At 41.6% G+C, this 27,210-nt stretch overlaps 1 protein-coding gene across 8 annotated transcripts in view; it reads right to left on the reverse strand.

The window, feature by feature from the left end:
• elmo1 (engulfment and cell motility 1 (ced-12 homolog, C. elegans)) overlaps positions 1-27,210 on the reverse strand; it is a 281,611-nt gene that overhangs the window by 9,844 nt on the left and 244,557 nt on the right. For all 8 annotated transcript variants that reach the window (XM_060849874.1, XM_060849870.1, XM_060849873.1 and 5 more), the window contains 5 exons: positions 18,847-19,010; positions 14,051-14,163; positions 11,951-12,058; positions 8,745-8,827; positions 2,926-3,003 (listed from right to left, as the gene is read on the reverse strand). In XM_060849874.1, the coding sequence (XP_060705857.1) occupies positions 2,926-3,003; positions 8,745-8,827; positions 11,951-12,058; positions 14,051-14,163; positions 18,847-19,010 (546 nt within the window). The remainder of the gene's footprint in view (positions 1-2,925; positions 3,004-8,744; positions 8,828-11,950; positions 12,059-14,050; positions 14,164-18,846; positions 19,011-27,210) is intronic.

Here is a 27,210-nt window from a genome sequence, read left to right on the forward strand (position 1 = left end):
GCAGGCTGGTCACTCTGGCTACTCGGTCACTACTGGCTTCTCCATTCCTGAAGAAGGGCTTATGCCCGAAACGTCGAATCTCCTGTTCCTTGGATGCTGCCTGACCTGCTGCGCTTTTCCAGCAACACATTTTCAGCTCTGATCTCCAGCATCTGCAGACCTCACTTTCTCCTCGAAGATTTTAACCTACTGCGAATCCTCTTGCAAGGATGCCTTCCTTGAAGAAGCTCTCTTCCTCCCTTCCTGAAGAAGGGCTTATGCCCGAAACGTCGAATCTCCTGCTCCTTGGATGCTGCCTGACCTGCTGCGCTTTTCCAGCAACACATTTTCAGCTCTGATCTCCAGCATCTGCAGACCTCACTTTCTCCTCGAAGATTTTAACCTACTGCGAATCCTCTTGCAAGGATGCCTTCCTTGAAGAAGCTCTCTTCCTCCCTTCCTGAAGAAGGGCTTATGCCCGAAACGTCGAATCTCCTGCTCCTTGGATGCTGCCTGACCTGCTGTGCTTTTCCAGCAACACATTTTCAGCTCTGATCTCCAGCATCTGCAGACCTCACTTTCTCCTACTCAGTCAAAAGTCAACCACTTTTCTCACCTGCCAGTACAGTAGCAAAACAAGATGGTGATGATTGAGGTCTTTACTTGTGTGTTGATTGACTTCTTAAAAACCTTAAAGTTTTTGACTGGACCTTCTCATCCAGAAATTAATTTCTGAGGTAGTGAGAAGGAGGTATCTTTCTTGGGCAAGTACCTCCCCCATTTTTCTCCTTCTAACCACTCAAGGAAGGGAAAGTTTTGCCAATAGCATAACTCTTGTGATGAGGCTGCCCCCTTAACAAGGTTATATTGTACTTGGGTTTTTTTCAAGAGGCGTTATAAAGGCAGAGGTGCTGATTTGTCTGTATTGGTTTTGTTGAGTAACGGCAGGGGAGTAGCCAGTTCTCCCAGGTCAGGTTTTTTTTTCTAGTTTGGTTGGTTCTAGCAGGCACTCAGAAAACTGTTGGGGACCTAGAGAAGCAGTTACAGAGAAGAGAGGTTCCATGCTTCAACAGAGGTCTTGGCTCGAACTTTCTCTCTGAAAACTGTCCTCCCTGTAAGAATCTGTGTTTGAATTTATCTTTTGCCAAGGGATGTGTTTATGGGATGTTGCAGGATTGGAACAGCTTCGTTAAGTTCCGATATCATGTCAGTTGGATTATTAAATAAGTTATTCTAAATTCTGTTTTCTTTTGTTCGTGTTTCATCCGTAATGTTTAAATAAATTCTGTTTTGTTTAAAGCTGAGTAGTTTGACCAGTTACATCACTCTTGGAATATCCACTTTACATCTATCTAAAAGAAAATTAAAAAATTGGGGTCTATGCTACCTTCTCAAAACATTTTGAGGGGGCTCCGACCTCGCCCAGACACTCTGCCACTTATTCATTCCTGATGATATTTTCTCCTGGCCCTACCTCTAAGAGACCAACATTTACCTTACCTTGTTTTGTATAGTTGTAAAAGTTCTCACAGTCTGTTTTGATATTCTTGCTTACCTTATTCTCATTCTATTTGTTTCCTTTTATACCTACATTTTGGCTGACCTCTGCTATTTCCAAAAGTCTCCCAGTGTTTTAACAGTGGCTTAAGAATTACCCTTCCCAATAATACATGCTTTTTGGTGGCATGTTGGCTCAGTGGTTAGCATTTCTGACTCTCAGCACCAGGGACCCAGGTTCGATTCCAGCCTTGGGAAGCTGTCTCTATAGAGTTTGCACATTCACCCTGTGTTTGCATAGGTTTCCTCCCACAGTCCAAAAATGTTCAGGTTAGGTGGATTGACCATGCTAAATTTCCCATACTGTGCAGCCTAGGTGGATTAGCCATGGGAAATGCAGAGTTGCAGGGATAGGGTAGCGGGGTTGAATTTGGGTGGGATGTCCTTTGGCGAGACTTGATGGGCTGAATCGTCTGCTTCCACACTGTAGGGATTCTATATTTTTTTAAAATCTGTAACAACCTTCAATCTCCCCACCAAAACATGAATGGACCTTTCTCACTAAATGTTTTTTAATGGAATTTATGTTTGATGAACATTTTAAATAATGTTTTTAAACGCTGTCCATTGTTGACTTTTCACCATAACTCTTGGTTTCTTTATGTAATTAACCTTAACTTGCTCTTCCCTCATGCTCAAGTAATTAACGTTAACATTTGTGTTTTGGCTTAAAGCTTGTTGCTGTCAAGCACAATAATTGAAGTGTTGTGCAATACAAGGTTTGACACCTCCTGAGATGTATATGTTTAATCCCTTAGTTGGACCATGAAAGTTTGAGTAATCATTAATATGTCCAGATATGGCACACACTTCACTGTCATGTAAGCTACAGGCAAAGTGGGAAAACTGCATTGGCCAAGCAGCCGGAAAGTTTGTGTTAAATTCTCAAATGTCAAGCTTACAGTCCTGACACTTCTGGTTCTAAAGAAGAAAGGGGTTACATATTGACAATAAGCATCAATTAAGATAATAGTATCATGAACTATCATCAAAAACGTGCCATTTTGCCCTATTTTCCTTGACCTTATATTTCTACAAACCTACTCAGTCGCAACAGCATCATCAAGCACCTGATTGGAATGTGTATTATAATCTAAAAAAAAATGAAGCAAGTATCAATGTTATTTAAATGGTGCACATTAAAAATCAAATATGAAGAGAAAATACTGAACAGGCTGACTATAAAACGTATGGACTTTATTATATTTGAAGAAATTTTGGCAGCCAGTTCTTCATTCAAAAATATTCCTGGCTTTTCGTTATGAAGTGCCATTAAATAAAATATTAATGGGTAATTCTTCAAAGATTGCAACAGTTTCTCCATCAAGTAAAAACTGTTGAGAAAGCACGTTAAAAATAACATTAATGGAAGGAAGGTGTTACACTTACTTCGTGCTTGTCAGGAGCAATGAAATTCAAGGAATCATCTGGGTCATACAGTATAGAGAAGGCGAGTTCTAACACTTCCTGTGGAGACCAGAACAACATGAGCAATCAGTCAAACAAAGGGCATGACGTACAAGGGAAGAGACGATCATTTTTTTCTGAATGCCACATTCAACCACAGTTTATACTTACACAGCAATGTAAATATAATCAAATGTTTCACACAGTTTGCCTTACAAATAAAGTAGGATTTTAAAGACTCACTGAAAGGAGGACGCAGAGTAAGAGAGAGTGGAGAAAATGGAGTCTTGGAGATATTTAGGGAAGGAATTGCAGAGCTGTGGACCTAATTAATAATAAAGGTAGAACTATGAAAATTAGGGATGCCCTGAAGACCTGAATTGGGGATGCATAATTATCTCAGAGGCTACAAGCGAAGGAAAGAACGACAAGGAAATTCAAATACAAGAATGAAAATTCTAAAATGGATGTGTTAACAGATCAGGAGCAAATAATGCAAGTTAGGGTCTGGACAGTAGTTTTGAATGACTGCACGTTTAAGGGCAGTGCATTATGGGAAATTGACAGGAATAGTTGACTCCCGAGGTGACAAAAGCAACAGGAAGAGTTTCAGCAGCAAATGTGTGCAGGCAGTAGTGGACAGGGGCAATACTACAGAAATGGATATAGCCAGTCTTCATGAGTTCTCATGAGAGGCAATAATTATTAGCTCTGACAGAGATGCCCACAGTCCAGGCATGAATAAAGTAAAATAGTAATGACCACAATTGCTTTGCTTTCTGGGAATTGAAATTGGAAAGCTAATTGTGCTTAGAAAATGTCAATTGAGGATTCTTGTGGTACACAGGGTAGTGTTCATGCCTCTGAGCCTGGAGACCCAAGTTCAAGTCTCACCTATTTCAGAGTTGTGTAAATCACATCCCTCAACAGGTTGATTAGAAAAATCAATATTACAGTACATTTAAAACATGTTATGGCCCCTGATCAGAAATGCTCAATTTGGTGTCCACATCATCGCAATTATTGACTTTCGCAAAGGTGCATGGACTTACTGAATGCTAACCAGCCTGGGGCCTCATATATTGGCCATTTGTTGTTTTTGCAAGCCACGTGAGTAGCATTTCTGCAGCAGAATATTGTGAAGCAAATCAAAACCAGCTCAGATCCGAGAGTTGCAATGGACAGGGATTGAACAGTTTTAGATGCTACACAACCTGACTCTCAGCAATATTGACATACACTGCTTTCTCAAGCAGTAGACCAACAAATCTTCAGTCCTTACCAGCAGTTGACAGGCTGGTCTCCTGAGCATACTTTAACATGTTCATTGGTGTCTGTTTTATATTACTTTGGAGAAGTGACAATATTGTTTTTTGCTGATGAGTCAACATCACAAGTGATTATGATCTCAGTTTATTGCTGTCAGCACCAATGTTTCAATCATGGACAGAGAGCTGAATGAAATGCACTAACCCCCCACCTCTGGGTTGGATGTTCAATTCGAGTGAAAGTTCTTTTCTAATGTACAGAATCTTCAAAGTAGTTGATTTAAATTGGTTTATATTTGGAATTCTTTTAAAAATAAATCATCATTTGGGGCCTGTAGTTATCTCTTGATGGAAATGCCTCTGCAGTGCAGTGCCTTTCATCATTTCTTACATTCTCTGCCATCCTTTGAAGCTGTCAGAAACCATCTTCTTCACTTCAGGAGAGATCACAGCATCATGTCCCAGGTAGAAAGCCTGACAGCAGCAGTACGATATAGCTGCCACATCAAATAGATCTGCTGCTCCAGGGATAACATTTCAGGCATTCTGACCCCTGCCTAATATGAACCTTAGCTTATTTAAACCTCAATAGGCATTCAGCCCACAGTTAGTGTCACTCACCAGCATTCAACAGCTCGCCAAGTCCCCATGCACCTCCATCCTTTGAAAGTCTCCACAGTCATTTACAAAGGGATTAAATGGTGAGCAGGGAAAGACCAGGTCATTCAAATCTGCCCATTTACCCATGGAGCTTGGAGCACTGTAACTAGACAATTCCAACCTTACCCATCCTCACACTGGATGCTTAAAAGAAAATCCATCAAAAACCCAAACTTACTGAAGGAAAAAATATATTTGGAGCAAAAAATGATCAAGAGCAGAGCAGGCGACCAGAACACTGACAAAACATCTCAGCCTGCTAACGCAACAGTTTTCAGTCTAAATCACTGATGTTCTTCTAGACTTTTACATGTTTATATTTCCTGTCATTCCACAACTGCCAATTAGTAAATCTCACTTTAAACACCTACTCTTAATTAACTTCAAGATGTGGCCATCACTGGCAGGAATTACCTTTATTGCGCATCCCTAGTTGAGTGGCTTCCTTGACCACTTTAAAGTGCAGTTTGAGATGCGATTCTGGAAGCCTTGGAATCATATGTAAGTCAGGCCATGTCAGGATGGAAGATTTCCTTTTTAAAATTATACTAGAGGACTGGATGTGATTTTGCAATCTAAGAGCTCAATTTTTTGAGTTTGTTTATTTATTTATTTGCAAATTGTAACAAAGGAATATGGGTGACAGAAAACAGTCACTTTGACATCTTATTTCAAATTCTCTATTTTTTGCTAAGGTGGAATTTAAATTCATACTGCTGGATTGTTAGTTCAGTCCTCTGGATTTACTACACTATGATATAGTATCCAATTCAATTCTCAACATACAAATAAAAACCATTCATCAATATTGGTTTCAAAAAGTTGCCACATCCCTTCATCTTCTTCAGTATTTGAGAGGCATTGTTCCCTAAACTATGGTGTTCATGTGCATTCTCCACACATTCAACCAATTTTCATTTTAATCCTCTGTCTGCGCTCAGCATGACAGCAGTTTCAGTTCAGGATTCATCACCTTTGGAGGAAGATCCAATTTGGCAGTTTCTACAATGCGTCAAACAAGTTTATTTTTGAGTTTATTTATATATAATCTGGGAATTGTAATGATGGAACGTGGGTGACAGGAAGCACAGCAGGTAGAGATCCCACACATGAGATTCAGTACAGATTTGATAGAATCCCTACTCTGCAGGTAGAGGTCATTTGGCCCATCGAGTCTGCACCGACCCTTTGATTGACCACCGAGATCCATCCTAACCCTCTATCCCTGCATTACCCCTGTCTAAGCCACCTAGCCTACACAGGAGGAATCTGGAACATCTGGTGGAACTCCACAAAGAGACGTGGAGTATGTACAAACGCTACAGTCGCCCAAGGCTGGAATTGAACCTGGGTCCCTGGTGTTTGTGAGGAAGCAGTGCTAACCACTTAGCCACCTTGCTGCCCCTTAAAAATGCTTCGCCCGAACAGGGTCTTGAACCCTGGTCCCTCAGATTAAACTCTGATGCTCTACCTTCCAAGCTAATCAGGTCCTAAGATTTCCAGATCATTCAGGGATCTTTCCCCAATCCCGCCAGGTCATTCATGATAAAAAATATTATTAACATTTTGGAATGAAGCTGAGAAGAGGAAGAATGTAATTACAAGTTATGTTTGTCAAGAATGGCAACTAAGATGGAACAGAAATTTAGCACTTATTTTCTTCCCATTTTCCAAGTTGTGCTTTCCCTGCTACACCGATGTTCAACAAGTCTATAAATTGTTTCCACTCACAAGTGGTAATTCTGTCAGATTTAATGCTGGTTTTACGTGATGCCAGATGTTATTCTCTACTGATGCCAATTTTAGACAACATTTAAAACGAGTGTTCCATACAATTTCACTGGTTTCCTGACTGATGCGTGAGATTATAGTTTCATCCAATTTTCTCAGCAATGATCAGTTAAGAAATATGCCAGAGCAATTCAGTTGCAGACCTGCTCTTTCATCAGCTAATGAAAAGGGTTCGCATTTGCAGCTGAAATAGTCCACCAACAAATGTCTTCTGTGCTTGATGCCAAGCGATGCCTAATTTGTTCTACAGTCCCAGTTCCCTGTAGGTGGTGATGCATGTACATCACAGAGTGCCTTTGTACCATATGGGCATGTTAAGTAACTCGGTGGCAGCACTCCCACCTTGGAATCTGCAGGTTCTGGGTTCTAGTCCCATCCCAAGAGATTTGAATAAATAATTTAGACTGACACTGCCAGTGCAATCTGCACTAAAAGCGTACTTTCCAGTCCAGTCAAACTACTCACCTGGAGTTAAAAGCTGTTATGGCACAAGTCTGAAGAGAACCAGGGGAGTTCTCTCAGTGAACTGACCAATATATACAGTATTCCCCAAAGTAGACGAATGAAACAGATTGCCTGCTCATTAACACATTGCCTTTTGTAGAAGCTTGCTGTGTGCCACGGGGCTGCTGTACTTCATTGATTGTAAACACTTTGCAATGAAATGATATTGAGAATGATGTGCATAATTGCAAATTCCTGCCTTTTTTTTTCCCTTTTCTTAAATGAAACATATTATGTTAATTGTGGATTATTTGAGCAGGGTGCTAATGAACTGCTAAACATTGCTGTGCAGAGTATCATTATTGCTGCAGTTTAAGTTCATTTTATCCACTGAAATTCAATGCAAAGACAAAGGACATGGCAATCAGATAAGCAGATGAGTGCTGTTCAAGATAACACATGCACTGAACACTTCTTCAATTTCCACAGAATCAATTACATTGATACACATTAGTGCAGAAACCTTAATTTACATACTCAGCAGAGGAACAATAAGTTCTAGTGTATTTCCAATGTCCTTGAACTCCCATTGAGTTTTACTGGGTAAATCCACATTAGATCAATACCTTGATCATGGGAGTCTGACCTTTAGAAGGCCAAGCTCAACACTCAATAATTTCCACCCTCTTATTCCTACTTATTTGAGAATTAGTTTTTTTAAAAAAAGGCCACAAAGTAGTGTGGCATTCATGGAAAAATTTTCACAAAATAGCTGGATTAATCCCACAAAAATAGAGTCTGGCTGATACTGACAATCATTTTAAAAATCCATTAGGGAATTCTGAAAAGCTTCATTAGTCAGATTAGTGAGAATGTGGAACTTCCTACCACATGGAGAGATTGAGTTAACTGTATGGATGCAGCGAAGGGAAAGGGAGATAAGCAGAAGTGGTGGGGGGGGGGGGGGGGGGGGAATAGAGGACTACTATGATAGATTGAAATGGGGAAAGATGGGGAGGGCTCATGTGGAGCATAAATGACTGGTTGGGGTGAATGGCCTATGACATGTTGTATATCCTATATCATCAGTCACTAATCAGCAGCCCGACACACTTTAAACTTGAAAATAAAATGCACCATATTCAAATTTGACAGCAAATGAGCAAAACAAGTCTTTCTCTCTTCAAAGCAGTGAATGACAAAAACCGAGAAAAGAAAGATTTGTGCTTAAATAGTGCCTTTACAACCCCAGGGCATCCCAAAGCATTTTATAGCCAAAGAGATAGTTTTGGAGTGTAGTCACTGCTACAAAGAAGGAACCAGGCGCCAATTGTACACATAGTAAAATCCCGCAAGTAACTGTAAAACAAATCAACATATTGTGTTATTGCTTTAGGTCTTGGTTGAGGGATGAATGTAGGCCAGGATACTCATAACTCAACTGCACTACTTCAAGCAGTGCAGTAAAATATTCTATGTCCACCTGAGTGAGGAAGATGGGACTTTAGGTTAACGTCTAATTCAAAAGGTGTGCAATTTCATTTGTAATACTCCGTACATACATTCTTACATTCATTTAATACCAACATGAAATCATAAATTATCCTGGCATAAAACTGGTTCACAATGAATATTTACCTTATTTTGTTTAAGGGCACCTTTTTCTTTCATGTGCGGACAATCCTTTCCGGTCACAATAGCTTTGATATCAGCCACTGGTACTATAAAAGAAAAGATTTGTTGCTTTTATCACTACAATATCGACTAAATCCACGGGCAAAGAATTCAGGGGCCCAGATTAGATTAGATTAGATTTCCTTACAGTGTGGAAACAGGCCCTTAGGCCCAACAAGTCCACACCAACCCTCCGAAGAGAAACCCACCCCCCTATATTTACCCCTGACTAATACACCTAATGCTACGGGCAATTTAGCATGGTCAATTGACCTGACCTGCACATCTTTTGGACTGTGGGAAGAAACCGGAGCATTCGGAGGAAACCCACGCAGACACGGGGAGAATGCGCAAACTCCACACAGACAGTTGCCGGAGGCGGGAATTGAACAAGGGTCCCTGGCATTGTGAGGCAGCAGTGCTAACCACTGAGCCACTGTGCTGCCCCACAGTGTGGAGATAAAGATTTAAAACTCACCACAGAATGCAAATGTAAAAATCCATCTGGCTCACTAACGGGAAGGAAATGTGCCAGCTGTACCTGGTCTGGTCTGGTCTTCAGGTGACTCCAGACCCGCAGTAATGTGATTGACATGTACTGCCCTTTGTAATGGTTTAGCAAGCCACTTGTTTCAAGGGAAATCAGTACATTCCCACACCCATTCCTGAGTATGTGTAACAGATTTCTCCTTTATCAAAGCCGCTCTGAAAATGATAGCCTAAACATGTGCCTGAAAGCAGCTACCCTACATCTTTGTAAAAGCTTGATTCAATTATACATGAATACTGAAGTGGTATCAGTTCTGTAATAGTGCTATTGATGAAACAAGGTCAGGCAGATTGCCACAATGCTGTGTTAGTGTGGTCTCCTACTTCACATAGATTAAGGTGGGGGAGGGGTGTGTGAGGGGGGGGGGGGTGCATCCTGCACTACAATTCTTTTAGAATCCTTACAGTATGGAAACAGGCCCTTTTGGCCCAACAAGTCCACATCAACCCTCCGAGGAGTATGTCCCCTTTAGTCCAAGAACTCCCCACCTACGTTCGGGACACCACCCACGCCCTCCACCTCCTCCAGGATTTTCGCTTCCCCGGTTCCCAACGCCTTATTTTCACTATGGACATCCAGTCCCTGTACACCTCCATCCCCCATCACGAAGGACTCAAAGTCCTCCGCTTCTTCCTTTCCCGCCGCACCAACCAGTACCCTTCCACTGACACCCTCCTTCGACTGACTGAACTGGTCCTCACCCTGAATAACTTCTCTTTTCAATCCTCCCACTTCCTCCAAACTAAAGGAGTTGCCATGGGCACCCGCATGGGCCCCAGCTATGCCTGCCTCTTCGTAGGATATGTGGAACAGTCCATCTTCCGCAACTACACTGGCACCACCCCCCACCTTTTCCTCCGCTACATCGATGACTGTATCGGCGCTGCCTCGTGCTCCCACGAGGAGGTTGAACAGTTCATCAACTTTACTAACACCTTCCATCCCGACCTGAAATTCACCTGGACCATCTCAGACTCCTCCCTCCCCTTCCTAGACCTCTCCATTTCTATCTCGGGCAACCGACTCAACACAGACATCTATTATAAACCGACTGACTCCCACAGCTACCTGGACTACACCTCCTCCCACCCTGCCCCCTGTAAAAATGCCATCCCATATTCCCAATTCCTTCGTCTCCGCCGCATCTGCTCCCAGGGGGACCAATTCCAACACCGCACAGCCCAGATGGCCTCCTTCTTCAAGGACCGCAGATTCCCCCCAGACGTGATCGACGATGCCCTCCACCGCATCTCCTCCACTTCCCGCTCCTCCGCCCTTGAGCCCCGCTCCTCCAACCGCCACCAAGACAGAACCCCACTGGTTCTCACCTACCACCCCACCAACCTCCGCATACAACGTATCATCCGCCGCCATTTCCGCCACCTCCAAACGGACCCCACCACCAAGGATATATTTCCCTCCCCTCCCCTATCAGCGTTCCGCAAGGACCACTCCCTTCGTGACTCCCTCGTCAGATCCACACCCCCCACCAACCCAACCTCCACCCCCGGCACCTTCCCCTGCAACCGCAGGAAATGTAAAACTTGCGCCCACACCTCCACACTCACTTCCCTCCAAGGCCCCAAGGGATCCTTCCATATCCGCCACAAGTTCACCTGTACCTCCACACACATCATCTATTGCATCCGCTGCACCCGATGTGGCCTCCTCTATATTGGGGAGACAGGCCGCTTACTTGCGGAACGCTTCAGAGAACACCTCCGGGCCGCCCGAACCAACCAACCCAATCACCCCGTGGCTCAACACTTTAACTCTCCCTCCCACTCCACCGAGGACATGCAGGTCCTTGGACTCCTCCACCGGCAGAACACAACAACACGACGGCTGGAGGAGGAGCACCTCATCTTCCGCCTGGGAACCCTTCAACCACAAGATATGAATTCAGATTTCTCCAGTTTCCTCATTTCCCCTCCCCCCACCTTGTCTCAGTCGGTTCCCTCAACTCAGCACCGCCCTCCTAACCTGCAATCCTCTTCCTGACCTCTCCGCCCCCACCCCACTCCGGCCTATCACCCTCACCTTGACCTCCTTCCACCTATCCCACCTCCATCGCCCCTCCCCCTAGTCCCTCCTCCCTACCCTTTATCTTAGCCTGCTTGGCTCTCTCTCTCTCTCTTATTCCTGATGAAGGGCTTATGCTCGAAACGTCAAATTCTCTATTCCTGAGATGCTGCCTGGCCTGCTGTGCTTTGACCAGCAACACATTTGCACCTCCGAGGAGTAACCCACCCAGACCCACTCCCCTACGTTTTACCCCTGACTAATGCATCTAACACTGGGCAATTTAGCCTGGCCAATTCATCTGGCCTGCTAATCTTTGGATTGTGGAAGGAAACCAGAGCACCCAGAGGAAACCCACGCAGACACAGGGAGAATGTGCAAACTCCACACAGACAGTCGCCCAAGGCTGGAGTCAAACCCAGGTCCCCTGGTACTGTGAGGGAGCAGTGCTAACCACGGAGCTACTGTGCCATCCCTCATGCTCATTTTGATCATGCACAAAGAACAAAACTGTGTAGACATTGCGTACAAAAGCATGTTCCCTGTGTTTATTGCATGTGAGAATAGTTTCTGTGATTCTGTAACTGACTTCACTTACACTTGTCCTGTAAAGATTCATGGGGCACCTCTCCCTGAGGGCTCTCCTCCTGGTCTCCATAATGCAAGACTTTGTGGTTTGGCGAAAGGCGACAATACCAGAATTTATCTGTAAAATTAATAATTATTTGTCTGTAAAAGTAATAGTTTTGTCACTTCTCACTTAGTTTTAAAAGCTCATTGTTATGAATATAAACACTCATGCAAAAATATGTAACTTTTCAAAAAGCTGAACTTATATAGATAACTCTTCTGTCCAAATATTATGAAACGTTTACTGAGGCTGAATCAACAAAAGCCTTCCAAAATGTGATTTCCCATTCTTGTTATGCTGTCCTTACTACCTGGGCACTGGCACAGAAAAAGGAAAGCATAAACCAATGCAAATATTAATGGTTCTTGTTTCATTCTGCACATGGTGCATAAAGGATAAGGAGTAGCCCCAGCAATCTCTCCTAAGACCTTGATTTCACTGATTCAGACCCCTGGAGTCAACAAGAAGCAACTTTGCAAAGTTCATCCACTGTCAGTTTATAACATATACCCTGAGGCATATATATGTATGGCATGTGGTTAAACCATTATCAATCATCTGTCTCTCTCTCTCTCTAATGAGAGAGCAGCCCTATGGCCTAGTTGGACTATGATGATTTTATCTTTATACCATCAAAACAAAATAAGAAACTGGCATTTATATCACACCTTCAAGGAAATAAAATATCCCAAAGTTCTATAATCCATGAATATGCTTATGCAATACATGTAACACAAGTGCTGCAGTTACACATCTTAAAGAAACTTCCGGTCCATCCTTTACATTTTTCCAACTCCAGTAGATGCACAGTCACAATAAGCGAACTCGCTCTGTTCTGGGCTGTTTAGTTCTGAGAAATTAGGGGTAGGTATTATATGTTGACCTTGCCATTGTCATTCAAAGCCCAAAAATAAATAAAAATGATATACTGCATAAAATTATATATATACAGTCCTATTACTTAGCAATTGGTTAAAAATGGAGAGGTGACAGCCTTGTGGTATTATCACTGGACTGATAATCCAGAGACACAGGTAATGTTCTGGGGACACTGGTCCGAATCCTGCCATGGCAGATGGTAGAATTTGAACACATTAGAAGTCTGGAAATGAGTCTAATGATGACCATGAAACGTTGCTAATTGCAAAAAAAAACCATCTTGTTCATTAATGCCCTTTCGGAAAGGGAACTGCTACCCTTACCTGGTCTAGCCTGCATGTGCCTCCAGACCCATAGACCCTCTGGGCAATTAGAGACAGTCAATCAATGCTGGCCCAAAGCCCATGAGTGAATAAATAAAATGTTTTCTTAAAGTACAAAGTAATAACTCAAAACATTTTGGCAAGTTTGTTAACACAGCTACTTTGACATTAGAAAAGTTGAATGATCTATTTGATTGTGATGTTAACATACAGAATTTGCATTTCCAATACTCCTGTATATAATTAAAGCTGCATTTGTTGACACCAATGCAAGCGCCACTTTAAATTGCGCAGGCGCAGATTTTGGGGGACGCAGCTGTCATGAGGGGGGGGCAAGACTGCGATGGGAGTGGGAAAGAGATTGGAGAGAGAACGAGAGAGAATCAGGATATGTCGGGAGAGATCAGGAAATAGGGGAAAGACAATGGCATGGAGTGGGAAAAGATCAAGACGGTGGAGTGGGTGAGAGACCGGGATGGGGAAATGGTGGGTGGGTTTGGGTGGCTGGGGTCCCAGGAACGGACCTCTCTCACTGTGCCACCCCTTCCTGGACTCTTCTTATCACTCCCCCAACTCTCCTTCCATTTCTGGGTCCTGGGTACTCCTTGTTTCATCCCCACCTTCTGGTCATTTGGGCCGTCTTCCCTTCTCACTCTGGGGATTCCCTATGTATGGCATCTCTCTCCAACAGCAAAATTCACTTCTAAAAAGTCCAAATGCTGATGTCAATGCTTGGAACTGTGCATTTCCCAATGAGCATGCACATGCAGTTGCCCACAGTTGCTGGAGTCAGTAAACACTGCCTATAATTAAAGTGTTTATTCTGGTAGAGGTGAAGGTGTTGGTAAATCGGACTGCTGGCTACCTTGTCTCCGCCGGCTACTGATCTTCCTGAAACAGGTTCCTTCACAAAGCCGGTTTAGCCGCTGTTGTTTGACCAGTTCCAGGATTTCAGGCTGAATCTTCTCTCGGAGTTCACTGCCGACAGAAGGACAAACAGTCAAAGACAGAACTCTGCTCTTGTAAGCAATGAAGGGATGAAGTTGTGATGAGCACATTTAGGGATGTAGGAATATTAGTGTACAAGCGGTTTGTGCGTGGAAGCGAATATATAAGCAATGGGGAGTTAACTTTCAGATTAATATCGAAACAAGAAGTGTAGCTCTCTAACTAATACAACCGTGAAAATTAATCAAAATTAATTTCTGCCTGGAACTAACATTTGTACCTTTACTTCCAGTTGGTCTGGCAATCTGCATTTTGCTGTCTTCCAGAGACCTCATATTTAAAAGGGATCTTGAGAAGAGATACCAATGACCTTCTTAGCAATGCAGTCCGAGTAAATTGTTGGAACAGTTTCTATTCTGCATGGGGATCTGTACTGTATCTGACCTGGGATTAACTGATACTCAAATTGCAAGATCAAAGTAGAAAAATTATTGCATCCTCTCTCGTTAAGTGATGAGAACAAGAATTCAGCCCAAATATCTCTTCAAATGAGTATTCAAAAAATAAATGATCGCCGAAGCATTCCTAAGGAAAGGGTTACAATTTTGGATGAGCACTTAGTCACACTAAATGTAACCATTCAACATGCTAATCAAGCAGAGCTTCTCAGGTAATTACTTACAATTATCCTGCTTGTTATCCCTTTTAAAACGTTAAGCAATGGAACCCTGTGTTTCATACTGACATTTATTACCACATGGTAATCTGCAAACCAGAATACAAATTCTTGCCTAACAATTCAACAAAATCCGAACACCTTCATGATCTTAATTTGGAAGATAATTACCTACTACTTCAAATAGATTTGAAATACCAGTTGTAACAAACACAAGTTTAACTTACTATATGGTGAACCCATTTTGACTTTTTCCTCTCTTCATGCCATTTCCTACTTGTAACAGCTGCCATTCTCATTAGTAGGGATGGAAGACCTATCTTCAGATTAAAATGTTGAATCTTTGAAGGAAAAGATCAACTGTTTATCATCTTGATCAGCCCAGTTGAGACTTAGAACTTCTTGTCTACAATCCTAAATTTAGCTGCTGTATAGGTTTCACCAGTAATACTGGGCATCACTTTCCTGAGGAATTTAAATACACTGTCAATTAAGATTTTAGAAAAGCATGTCCATTCCGTGTCAGTGAGAAACAAAAGAAAAGAAGTTACAATACTGCTTGTTGACATAAGGGCTATCATTATATCACTATGAATGTTTGACTGCTATCCACAACCTGTAATTATCTCAGGAGGGGTCTGGAATTTACAGTTTAGAGGTGATTTTGGAATGGTGATATTGTTACTGAACTTTAATCTAGAGGCAAATGCTCTTGGAACATAAACTCAAATCTCATCATGGTAGCTAATGAAACTTTAAATTAAATCACTAACATCAGGATTTGAAAGCCAGACTCAGTAATGGTGGTCATGGCAAATATCAGCGATTTTTACAAAAACCAATAAGAGAAAGAAATCTGAGGTTCTTACTTGGGCTAACGTACCTGTGATTTTACAGACACAACCATATGGTTGAGTTTAACTACCTTCTAATCCATTTGGTTCAATGGAAATTAGGGATGGGAACCAAATGCTGGCTTAGCTAGCAATGATTGAATTCCATAAAAGGTTAAGGGGAGAAAAACAATTCAGCTGATAGCTCGAAGAAGTTATTAAAGGACTAGTTGTCTTTGACATTGAGTTGTGAAGTTGTGAAGACAAGTCTATTATAATAAGGGATTAAGGGCCGGAAGTCTTTCAAAGCTTTGAATTTGTTTTTAAGATTGGGAGTTTTATTTTTAGACACATTGAAGACCGCAATAAATATTTGGAACTTTATTTCATCTCAAGATAGCTCTGAAGGTTTGCCCACAGAGGATACTGAATGATTTGGCATGAAGGGATAAAAGAAATGAATGATGGCTAAATTGGCATGAGTTGCCATTGGGGCTGATACAGACCATCAGTGTCGGTACAGGTGTGGGCATGATTTGGCATATAAAGTACAAGCAACCACTGGACAGGGTGTGAGACATGAATTGCCATGGAGAGTGGTGAAGTAAGGGGCACGAGGAATGAGGGATAATGGGCCTAAAATATGAGCAAACACTGGGGGAAAGACCTGAAAGTGGATCTTTTGAACAGCCAATCCCATCAATCCCTGGCCATCCAATCCTCAGAACCATTGGCTTCAAGCCTATCTGCATCTGGGGCTGACAGAGCCAACCCCATTCCATAGCAGCCTCCAGCACCAGAAAAAAAGATGCTGCCATTAGTGATACCTTCTCCCAAAGCCAGTGTGCTGAACTGGGAAATTTCCCAATTTGTGCTACTTCGCTGGGGATCGCAAATCTGGCCCAAAATTCAAGATCCTGGAGGAAGCAGGTGGCACAAAGTAGGACTGTAATATTTTTACTGGCTTTTCAGAATTAAAACCTATGACCTTAAGGAATCTAATTAGTATGTTCAGTTATGCACACTCGAGTGCCTGATCTCCTGTTAATACACTGTGAATCTCCTGGCCAATTCTGTGCAATTCTAAAAGAAGGTTTCATTTATATGCATCAAAATGTAGGCAATTGGCAAGAGCACAGTGCCTTGAAGAAATGACTTAATTTAACTTCTGATACTATAAGAAATTCAGATACATCAAGGAGAATTAGTGAGTAAACACAGCCATTTTAACCCGAAGGAAACAGAACACTTAAAATGCTATAAACGCATCAACTTTGAAATTGATGCTAATGTAAATGGGTAATGAGTAGTGCATTTTGGTTGGTATGGCAACTGTCCATTTTCAACATGGGCAGTTTAAGGGGAGAGTATTGTATTGCATAGATTTAAAGGGGACATATTTTAACAAGTGGAGGTGGGAAAGAAATGTTCAACTAGAGCCATTATTCTTAAGGTATCGAGAGACGTATAGTGGAAAATGTGAACATTTAGAAATGGGATTGATGATGATGAATTTAATGGTAATACTAATCATTCTGTTCTGGACCAGGTCAGATTCCCTCAAAACATTTCAAGTAGGCAGCCCAGACCCTAACTTTTCTCATTTTTTTAAGCAGGTGTAGAGTGGCTATACCAGGAGTGATACAGCAAGCCCAACCACTCAGTTTTAAACAAAACAAAATTTATTTACAGTCTACTGAATGATATATGAACAAAAGAGAACCGAATTTAGAATAATTTAACCTATCTGGATGAAACAAACAAAAGAGAACAGAATACAGAATAATTTTACCTATCTGAAAACCCAATCAACTCTATCGCAACTTAATGATGCTATTCCAAGTACTTGCAACGTCCCCATACACACCCCCTTGGTAAAATCAACACAGCTTATTACAGGAGAGATGCCAGAGAGAGAGAGAGAGGATCAGTGTGGAATTGCTTCTTTGGGTCCAGCAGCTTTTCTGGGTTCCCAGCTAAAACTTGACCAGCAGCTACAAACAACTGGGAGAACTGGCCACTTTCTTTTCATTGTATAAAATGTTTTTAAAAAAACTCAAAAGCTTTTGCAAGATATTTCCAGACATATTGGAACCTCTGCATTTACGACCTCTCTCAAAAATAAAACCAAGTCCAACTTAACCTTGTTAAAGGAGCATCAGCATCACGATTCTCAAACAACCTGAGGTGTAGAATGCCAGCAGATTTGGGGGTTTAGACGTACCAGAAATCTCTCTATGTGGAACTACGTTACTGAAGAGGAGAGAAAACAGAGCTAAAAATAATCTCTTCCCTTCCTTATAATGATTAATCTGTATTTATCCTGTAGAAACTGGGTGGCATGGTGGCTCAGTGGTTAGCACTGCTGCCTCACATCGCCAGGGACCCAGGCTCGATTCCAGCCTCAGGTGACTGTCTTATGGACTTTGTATGTTCTCCCCGTGTCTGTACGGGTTTCCTCTGCGTGCTCTGGTTTCCTCCCACAGTCCAAAGATGTGCAAGTTAGGTCAATTGGCCATGCTAAATTGTCTATAGAGTACAGGGATGAGTAGGTTAGGTGCATTAGTCAGGGGTAAACGTATGGGAATGGGTCTTGGGTGGGTTACTCTTCAGAGGGTTGGTATGGACTTGTTGGCCTGAAGGGCCTGTTTCCACATTGTAAGGATTCAAAATTATTTGTTTTAACTACCTGTGTCATTTTTCTCTTAAATAGGAACAGGAGTAGAGCAATCATTCCCTGAGCCCCATCCCACCATACCATTAAAGTTTCTCAACTCCATTTGTCCAAGCTCCATATCTCTTGATGCCATTACCTAAGAAAAGCTATTGATCTCAATCTTGAAAATTTCAATTGATCCCTGTAAATCACTGTCTACTTAACTCATAATTTTACAGATTTTCACTGCTTTATGTATGAAAATGTGCTGTCTGATTTAATTCCTGAATGGTTAAGTTCTAATTTTAGGAGATTTCAATCTTGTTCTGGATTCACCAACCAGAGGAAAGAAGCATTCTGTATTTAGCCTAGCAAATCCTTTGCTACTTCAAAAAAAAACTTTGATTAGTTGACTCTTCAATCTTCCAAACTAAAGGGAATGCAAACAAAACTCAAGCAAATTGCCTGCCTATATATGGGAATCACTCTGAAAGGTTTGAAATGACTCAAATTCAGAAGAAAAATACTAGAAAGTATTGGGTGCCTACATGATTGGACGAGACTGGAAGTCTTCCTGGTTCATCCTCTCAGATTGCCGGATTTTCAGGATCTCAGTATAACTCAGGTTCTGCAACTTGCTCTTGAACTGATCCAGTGAGTTAGGCTTGGTTGTCAGTGCTCTTGTGATCTGCTCCTTTACAACTTGCATCACCTGAACATAAATTCAAAATAAAAGCAAACAAATCCTGGTCAGTCTGTAAACTCACTTACACTTCATCAGTGGTTCTGAAACAATATGAACTCGGAGTGTGGCATTTACAACTCAAAACTGTTCTGTTTACAAAATCGAATGCAAAGAGAAGCGATAGTTTTAGATGTATGTGCACACGTTAATCTGAATCTGTTATCTACGTTTGGGGCGTCCAAAGTTAGGTCAGGTTTTTCTGCGCATTGAAATCACCAGCAGTCTACTTTTGTCATGAATTAGCATCACACAATTGGTGTTAATCTATAAACCTGACAAAACAAAATCTTAAGGACACTTACAATTTGTATCTGTTCATCGTATAGAAAAGTTGAAGATGCAATACATTTACTCTTTGCTTTACATGTATTCGCTAACTGTGATTCAGCATACTTGCAAGATTGGCCCTAAACTTAATTTTGCTTCTTAACCCTACTGACGAGTCCTGACAGATTGCACAGTCCTTTGGAGAGTTACATCAGAGCAGTATGTGTGTGTTTTGTTTAAATCTGCAGGAGATCCTTGCCACTATCCCCCACAGATAATGAGGATTTGGTGTATGGTTGTTTAGTACAGTTGGCTGATACACTTAATTAATCACACCAAATTACACTAATACTTAAAGTGGTGGCACTTTGTAAATCTGTAAAATGGCAACTCTACTAGTTAAAATTATAACTTATTCACTAAATTCCCTGTCTACACACAATTTCAGACAGATACTAAGAAAAAGTGTCTAATGGGCAGAAGGAAAGATAGTTCAATTACGCTGTCCACCGGATTTGATGAGATGATCCTTTTGCTGATCAGTTCACAGTACCTCCATCTTCCTTCTTCAGGGACTTTCATGTTCCTGCAGGTGGCACAGGATGACTCAACACACGTATAAAGGTCTCTGATTAATTCATTAAAGGTCACCACTTATAGAAACCAAAGAGGGGAAATTAACTGGCTATTCACAGGCTTGAGGTGCTTTTCTCTGCAGAGGGACAACAGCGTGATACCTTCCAGAGGCTCTTAAGTTAAGTAGTCTCCCTACTTCTGGGTTCAAGTCCTATTTGCTCTCAAGGTGTGTCATTACATCTCTGAAAAGGTTGATTAGAAAATAACTTTCTAAGGTATGGTTGGACCACATTTACAATACCACCTTCTAAACAGGGCACCAGACATTAGAAGGATATAATGGTTTTTGTAGAGCTGCAGCACAGATGTATTAGATTTTCAGTGGGGTTTAAATTATGTGAATATATTTTATGAGCTAAGTGTGAATTCCCTTGTGCGCACAAGATTAAGTCACATTAGACATTTAAAGAGTTGGTAGGGAAAGCAAAGACAAACTATTTGTTTTGGTGTTGAAGAGTGTGGTGCTGGAAAAACATAGCCGGTCAGGCAGCATCCGAGGAGCAGGAGAATCAAGGTTTCAGGCATAAGCCCTTCATCAGGAGGCAGTGCTTTTCCAGCACCACACTTTTCGACTCTGATCTCCAGCATCTGCAGTCCTCACTTTCTTCTATTTGTTTTGGTGGGTGAGTCCAGGGCAAGAGGCAGAACTGGTAACTTTGAGCTCCGTCATTCAGCAGTGAAATCAGGAAGCACTTTGTCACATGAGGAAGTGGAAATCTGGAACTCTTGTCCACTTCAAAACTGGTGCTGGCTGGAACAATTAAAAATGTCAAAACCTAACTATAGATCTTTGTTACTTAAAGGTATTAAGGGATAAAAACCAAAAGGGATAGATGAAGTTAATATGAAGATCAGAATGATCTAATTTAATAATGATATTAGTTTGAGGGACTGAATGCCCTACTCTTGCTCTTATTTTACATAATTATTTTCAATATGGTACATTTGCTTATACATCATGGCTGAAATTGTGACCTACATCAAGACCTTTTTTGGTTCATTTTATCAATATTTCTAGAAATAATATCAGTCACCTTGGAGGGAGGAGTTGTTATGGGCAATATCTTTAAAGGGACACCAGACATGGACCTCAATTTAAATTTTTGGAGGGTGAATGGTACACTGCAGAAATCATAGCTGGGAGAATAAGTAGCGACACAAAACTGCCCTGCTAAAATAAAGAAAACATTTTGCACTCAGGAAGAGTGAAGTTCAAGGTAAGGATGGTCTAAGATGCCATTATGGGGCTTGAAAGATTTGGAGTTTTTCTCCAGGCTTAACCAGGAAATATCTCATATTTCTCAGCTGCATGTGTAATTGATTCACTACAGTCACAGGTCGTGTCTAGTTGGTTCCCAATGGCATCATGACAGCTTTCAGTGAGCTGCTCCTAGCAGCACATTAAAATCATAGGTGACAAGAATCTTGGTGGTGCCAAGGCAGCTAAGTAACCTGTAGCCCTGTACCAGATACACAGGGCTAAAAACCATTCAGATATTCTTTTTGAATGCTTTAATCATGTCACAGCACTCCAATCCCTGACCCCCTATAATTCATCCCCACAATCATCATATCAGAATTTGAGGTCACCAAAATATATTTGTAAGACGAGCGCAGAATGTTATGTTGAAAAAGTCTTCATTCATAAACTTGCAATGCCCACTACTCTCCAGGTTTTGCTGATACCATAGTTGGACATTACTTTGCTGTTTTTGTTTTCAAAAGCATATTGAAGCCTGCTTGGCTGCATTAGTAATCTCTAAGTTGAGTTGCCATGGCTTCCCAATCAAAACTGATTCTCTGGTTGATTTCTATTCTGTGATGATATGCCTATTTGGAAAAGAACTGACGTATGATTTTATTGCTGGAATATCTCCACTGGGGCGCCAATGATGGATGTTCCTCAGCTGCCTAACTCATTGAAAAGTAACTGCAAATTTACCCAGAGGCAGGTCCTGATCTATCCTGGGAGACCTCTGGGCATAATTTGTAACAAGTTAGTACTTACTGCTTGGCAGTAAAATATCTATCTCCCTTGCTTCATTCATTTATGAGAGCGCATAATATGTCATTTTGGTGTAAAATTGAATTTGAGAAGCATTTTCAGACTCGGATAGACCTGATAGAATGGGAACTCAACAAGCTGGTAAACAATGGCAAGACTCTATTCATCCAAGAATGGGGTTCATCAAAAATACTGTCATGGTTATGATCTCTAATTAAATACAAATTTATATTCTGTATGCATGTTATATTTATAAATTTTCTCATTCATTTTACGTTTAAAACCAGATTTTAAAAGAATCTTATTGAGATAACTGCAAAGGTTGTATCTATTACCATTTTTCATAACCTCCAGACATCTGAAAATACTCGTACAATTAAACACATTCTGAAACAAAGATATAATTGCAATGAGGAAGCCCAGCAACCTATGTGCCTCAACAAGATCCCACTAACAACAATGTGATGCAGAACAGATAATCAGACCTTTAGGTGATGAAATATTAGCCAGGAGAACTCCCGTTGAAATGGGATCTTTAGCCTGACAAGGTCGACGTGGCCTCAGTTTAACATCTCATGCAAGGTGCAGCAGTTACAATAGAGCAATACTCCCTCAGTACTACACTTCGATTTACCCTTACAGTAACAAGAATAGGATTTTGAATGTACTACCATTAAGGCACAATTGACATCTACTTCAAGTTATGCCAATGACATTGATCTTCTTCTCTTCAATGGTTTCGGAAGCCACATTAGAGTTTAGGGACAGTACATAACAAGCATATTAAAGTGAAACTCATATCTGCAGAATCAATTAAAGTGCATGTTATTCACACGCAGAAGATAATTTGTCAATAGAACCCATAATTTCCTGAATCAGAAGCTAATACTTTGTAATCAGATCCAATCCTGAGAGTAAAGAATCAAGTAAAGATTGCAATGAAATACAATCCATATGGGGACATTAGTGAGGCTCAGCTAATAAAAGATATCCCCATTGAGTGGTTGTCAATACGACTTTGAATATGGCATTGCAAGTACATGATATTACTGACTTGGTAGCTTTCCAACTAACACTCAATATATCCAACTGAATGAGAAGTCCCAAGTTGCTGGACGATTTGTGATCTTTGCCATGTTTTGTATGAGTTGAATATTTTTATAACAGTTCATTGTTATCTCAGCTCTTCAGTGAGCTTCAGAAAGAATCATACTTGTATGTAATCAGTACTCTGACAGCGTTAGTTGTTAAGATCACTGCTTATCTGAATTATAAACTTGAGGTGAACTGCTCCAGTTTGACAATGCAACCAGAGGTCATTAGAAAACAAAATTCATCCAGCAATAAGGAAAGGTTGTTTAGGTTCCATGTTGTGGGAGGGAGTGAGTGAGATTAACAAGTTTCACTACAGGGTCAAAATACAGTTACATAGCATCAGAACTAGGGTTACAATTGTACATCTGGCTGCTTTATAGTCCTCATCACTTAGAGAAAGTGGTGGAGCCTTCAGTGACCTCGTTGTTATTCCATGGTACACTCTTCTGAAATATTTCATCGCATTACTTTCTCTGTGTTTAAAAAAACTTCCCAAAATGTTTTGGAGAGGCCAAGTTTCTGGTCACCACTAGCTTCTCTTCCCATTATGACAGCAAAGAAAGAGTTTACATGCGAGTGTCAGCCCTAGGCACGTGCTCAGGTGGGAATGGAACTTAGACTCGAACAATTTAGCAACAGCAACAGTTGACTCTGCTCTGATTGGTATCCATTGTTTTGTATTTTGGATATGTGGCTGAATGAAGCATGTTATGTTTGTGGCAATAATCTATTCTGGCCAGAGCAAAAGACTACATGGACCACCTGCTGGACCTAGCCCATATTCTGAGATTACGCTCTCTGGTATTAGACTCTACCAGAAGGGAAAACAACCTTTCTGCATCTACTTTGTCAAATTCACTAAGAAATTGTGTTTCAATAAAGTTGCCTCTCATTCTTCTATATTCCAATGAGTACAGGCCTAATCTACTTATCTTTTCCTCATAGGACAGTCCCTCATACCTGGTTAAAACAAAGACCACAGAACAACGGATAAAAGCAAATTATTGTGGATGCTGGAATCTGAAACCAAAAGAGAAAATGCTGGAAAATCTCAGCAGGTCTGGCAGCATCTGTAAGGAAAGAAAAGAGCTGACGTTTCGAGTCTAACTGACCCTTTGTCAAAGCTCAGAACTGCGGATGCTGGATATCAGAGACAAAAATAAACAGAAATACTGGAATAACTCAGCAGGCCTGGCAGCATCTGTGGAGAGAAACGTTTCAGGGCCAGTGATCCTTCTTCAGAACTGACTGTAACCAGGAAAAGGTTGGTATATATGCTGAAGATGGGTTGGGAGGAGTAAACGATAGGTGGAGATGGAGCCCAGAGAGAGAGAACATCAGTTGGATGAACAAACAAATGGATAATGGTCAGTTTATGGGAGAATTTATAGCCGCTCATAGGGATGATTAGTAGTTGACAACATAAAGTTTGTGATAGCAGTCCATGTGATGACAAGGTCTAGTGTATGGGAGTTGGAGTCAGGGCATGGGAGAAGATACTCAGGCCCTAAAATTTCTGAACTCTACATTGAATCCTAAAGGCTGCAGGATCACCAAGTGGAAAATGAGATGCTGTTCTTCCAACTTGTAGTGAACTTTGCTGGAGCACTGCAGCAAGCCTGAGACAGAGATCTTGGCCAGGGAAACAGGGTGGTGTGTTGAAGTGACAGGCAGTAGGAAGCTTATGGTTAGTTTTACAGACAGAATGTATGAGTTCTGCGAAGCAGTTGCCCTGTCTGCATTTGCCTCAATGTAGGGGAGACCACATTGTGACCAGCATAGTCAGGAGACTAGACTGAATGAAGTGTAGGTAAATCACTGCTTCAACTGGAAAATGGATCTAGGACTTTTGATAATGAGGAGAGGAAGTAAATGGGCAGATGTTATATCTTATGTGATTGCATTTTTAAAAATGTATTCATTTTGTGGGATGTGGGCACTGCTGGTTGACCAGCATTTATTGCCTGTCCTGAGTTGCCCTTGAGAAGGTGGTGGTAAGCTACCTTCCCAAACTGCTGTAGTCCATCTGCTGTGGGTTAACCCATAGTGCCGTTAGGGACGGAATTCCAGGATTTTGGCCCAGCAACAGTGAAGAAACAGCGATATATTTTGAAGTCAGGTTGGTAGGTAATTTGGAGGGGAACTTGAAGGTGGTGCCGTTCCCGAATATTTGCTGCTCTTATCCTTCCAGATGGAAATGCTTGTGGGTTTGGAAGGTACTGTCTGAGGATCCTTGGTGAATTTCTGCAGCCCATCTTGTAGACACTGCTGCTACTGACCATTGGTGGTGGAGGGAATGGATGCTTGTGGATGCAGTGCCAATCAAGCTGGCTACTTTGTTCTGGATGGTGGAAACAGTGAGGTCTGCAGATGCTGGAAATAGAGTTGAGAATGTGTTGCTGGAAAAGCACAGCAGATCAGGCAACATCCAAGGAGCAGGAAAATCAATGTTTCGGGCAAGAGTCCTTCATCAGGAATCCTGATTTTCCTGCTCCTCAGATGCTGCCTGGCCTGCTGTGCTTTTCCAGCAACACACTCTCAATCTTGTTCTGGTTGGTGTCAAGCTTCTTGAGTGTTGCTGGGGCTGCACTCATCCAGGCAAGTGGGGAGTATTCCATCACAATCCTGACTTGTGCCTTTTACATGGTGCATAGGCTTTGAGGAGTCAGGAGGGTGAGTTAGTCACTGCAGTATTCCTAGCTTCTGACCTGATGTTGTAGCCATTGTGTTTATGTGGTGAGTCCACTTGAATTTCTGGTCAATGATAATCCCCCAGGATGTAGATGGTAGGGGATTCAGTGATGGTAACACCATTGAATGCCAAGGGATGGTGTTAGATAGTCTCTTATTCGTGATGGTCATACTCTGGCATTTGTGTAGCATGAATGTTATTTGCCACATGTCGGCCAATCATGGGAAGATGCCATGGGGGTGTGAGGTGTTGGATGTGGAAGTGGAGCGGACCAAGGTATCCCAGTGGGAATGCTCCCTGTGGAATGCTAACAAGGGAGGGGAGGGGAATATGTGCTTTGTGGTTGCATCTTGCTGAGGTGACAAAAATGGCAGCTAATGATCCTTTGGTTATGGGATGATAAGTGAGGACTGGGTGAACCGTTTCAATGTTGTGGGAGGGAAAATAAGTGGTGAGGGTTGAAGTGCAGGAGATGGGCTGCAGATGACTGAGGGCCCTGTCAATCACAGTGGTGGGGATCCTTGGTTGAGGAAAAGCTGGACATTTCGACCGCCCCTTTGTCGAAGCTGGCATCATCAGAACAGATGTGACAGAGACAGAGGAACTGGGAGAACAGAATGGAGTCTACAGGAAGCAGGATGTAACCAGAAATTGCCGGAAAAACTCAGCAAACTCAGACTCGTTGTGTCATCCTCACCATTTTTGCCTCTTTTTGTCATTTGCAAACTTGGCTATAGTGAATTTACTTTCCTCATCCGAGTCATTATTTTATGTTGTAAATAATTGTAGCCCCAATGCTGATCTCTGTTGCATGCCATCAGTTACACATTGCCACCTGAAAATGGCTCATTTATCCAAATTCTCTCTCTTTTATTAGTTAGACAATGCCCTATCCATGCTAGTATACTATCTCCAACACCACAGGCTCTAATCTTAAGTAACCTAATGTGTGGTATCTTAACACCTTGTGAAAATGCAATTATATCACATCCACTGCTTACCTTTTACCTCTCTTGCATGTGACCTCTCCAAAGAATTCTAATAAATTTGCCACACAAGATTTCCTCCTCATGATTCTGTTTGACCATATTATGCATTTCCAAATGCTCTGCTATCACATCCTTTATAACAGACTAAAACATTTTGCCAATCACAGACATTAAGCTAACTGGCCTATAGTTACCTGGTCGTTATCTCCTTCCCTTTTTAAATAAAGGTTTTATGTTGGCAGCTTTACAATCCTCAGGCACTTTTTCCGAATCTAAGGCTTTCTGGAAGATTACTACTAATGCAACCACTAGCTAGTTCCTTCAATACCCTGGGATGCATCCCATCAGGTCCAGGGGACTAACTGATCTTTATTCCCCTTAGTTTCCCAAGCACTTTTCTCTAGCAATATTTGTTGTATTTATTCCATCTCTTCCTTTTACCCCTTGAGTATTTCGTAATGTTAGAATATTATGAGCGTCTTC

This window comes from Hemiscyllium ocellatum, chromosome 34 (genome assembly GCF_020745735.1).
Source record: "Hemiscyllium ocellatum isolate sHemOce1 chromosome 34, sHemOce1.pat.X.cur, whole genome shotgun sequence".
Classification (NCBI taxonomy): domain Eukaryota; kingdom Metazoa; phylum Chordata; class Chondrichthyes; order Orectolobiformes; family Hemiscylliidae; genus Hemiscyllium; species Hemiscyllium ocellatum.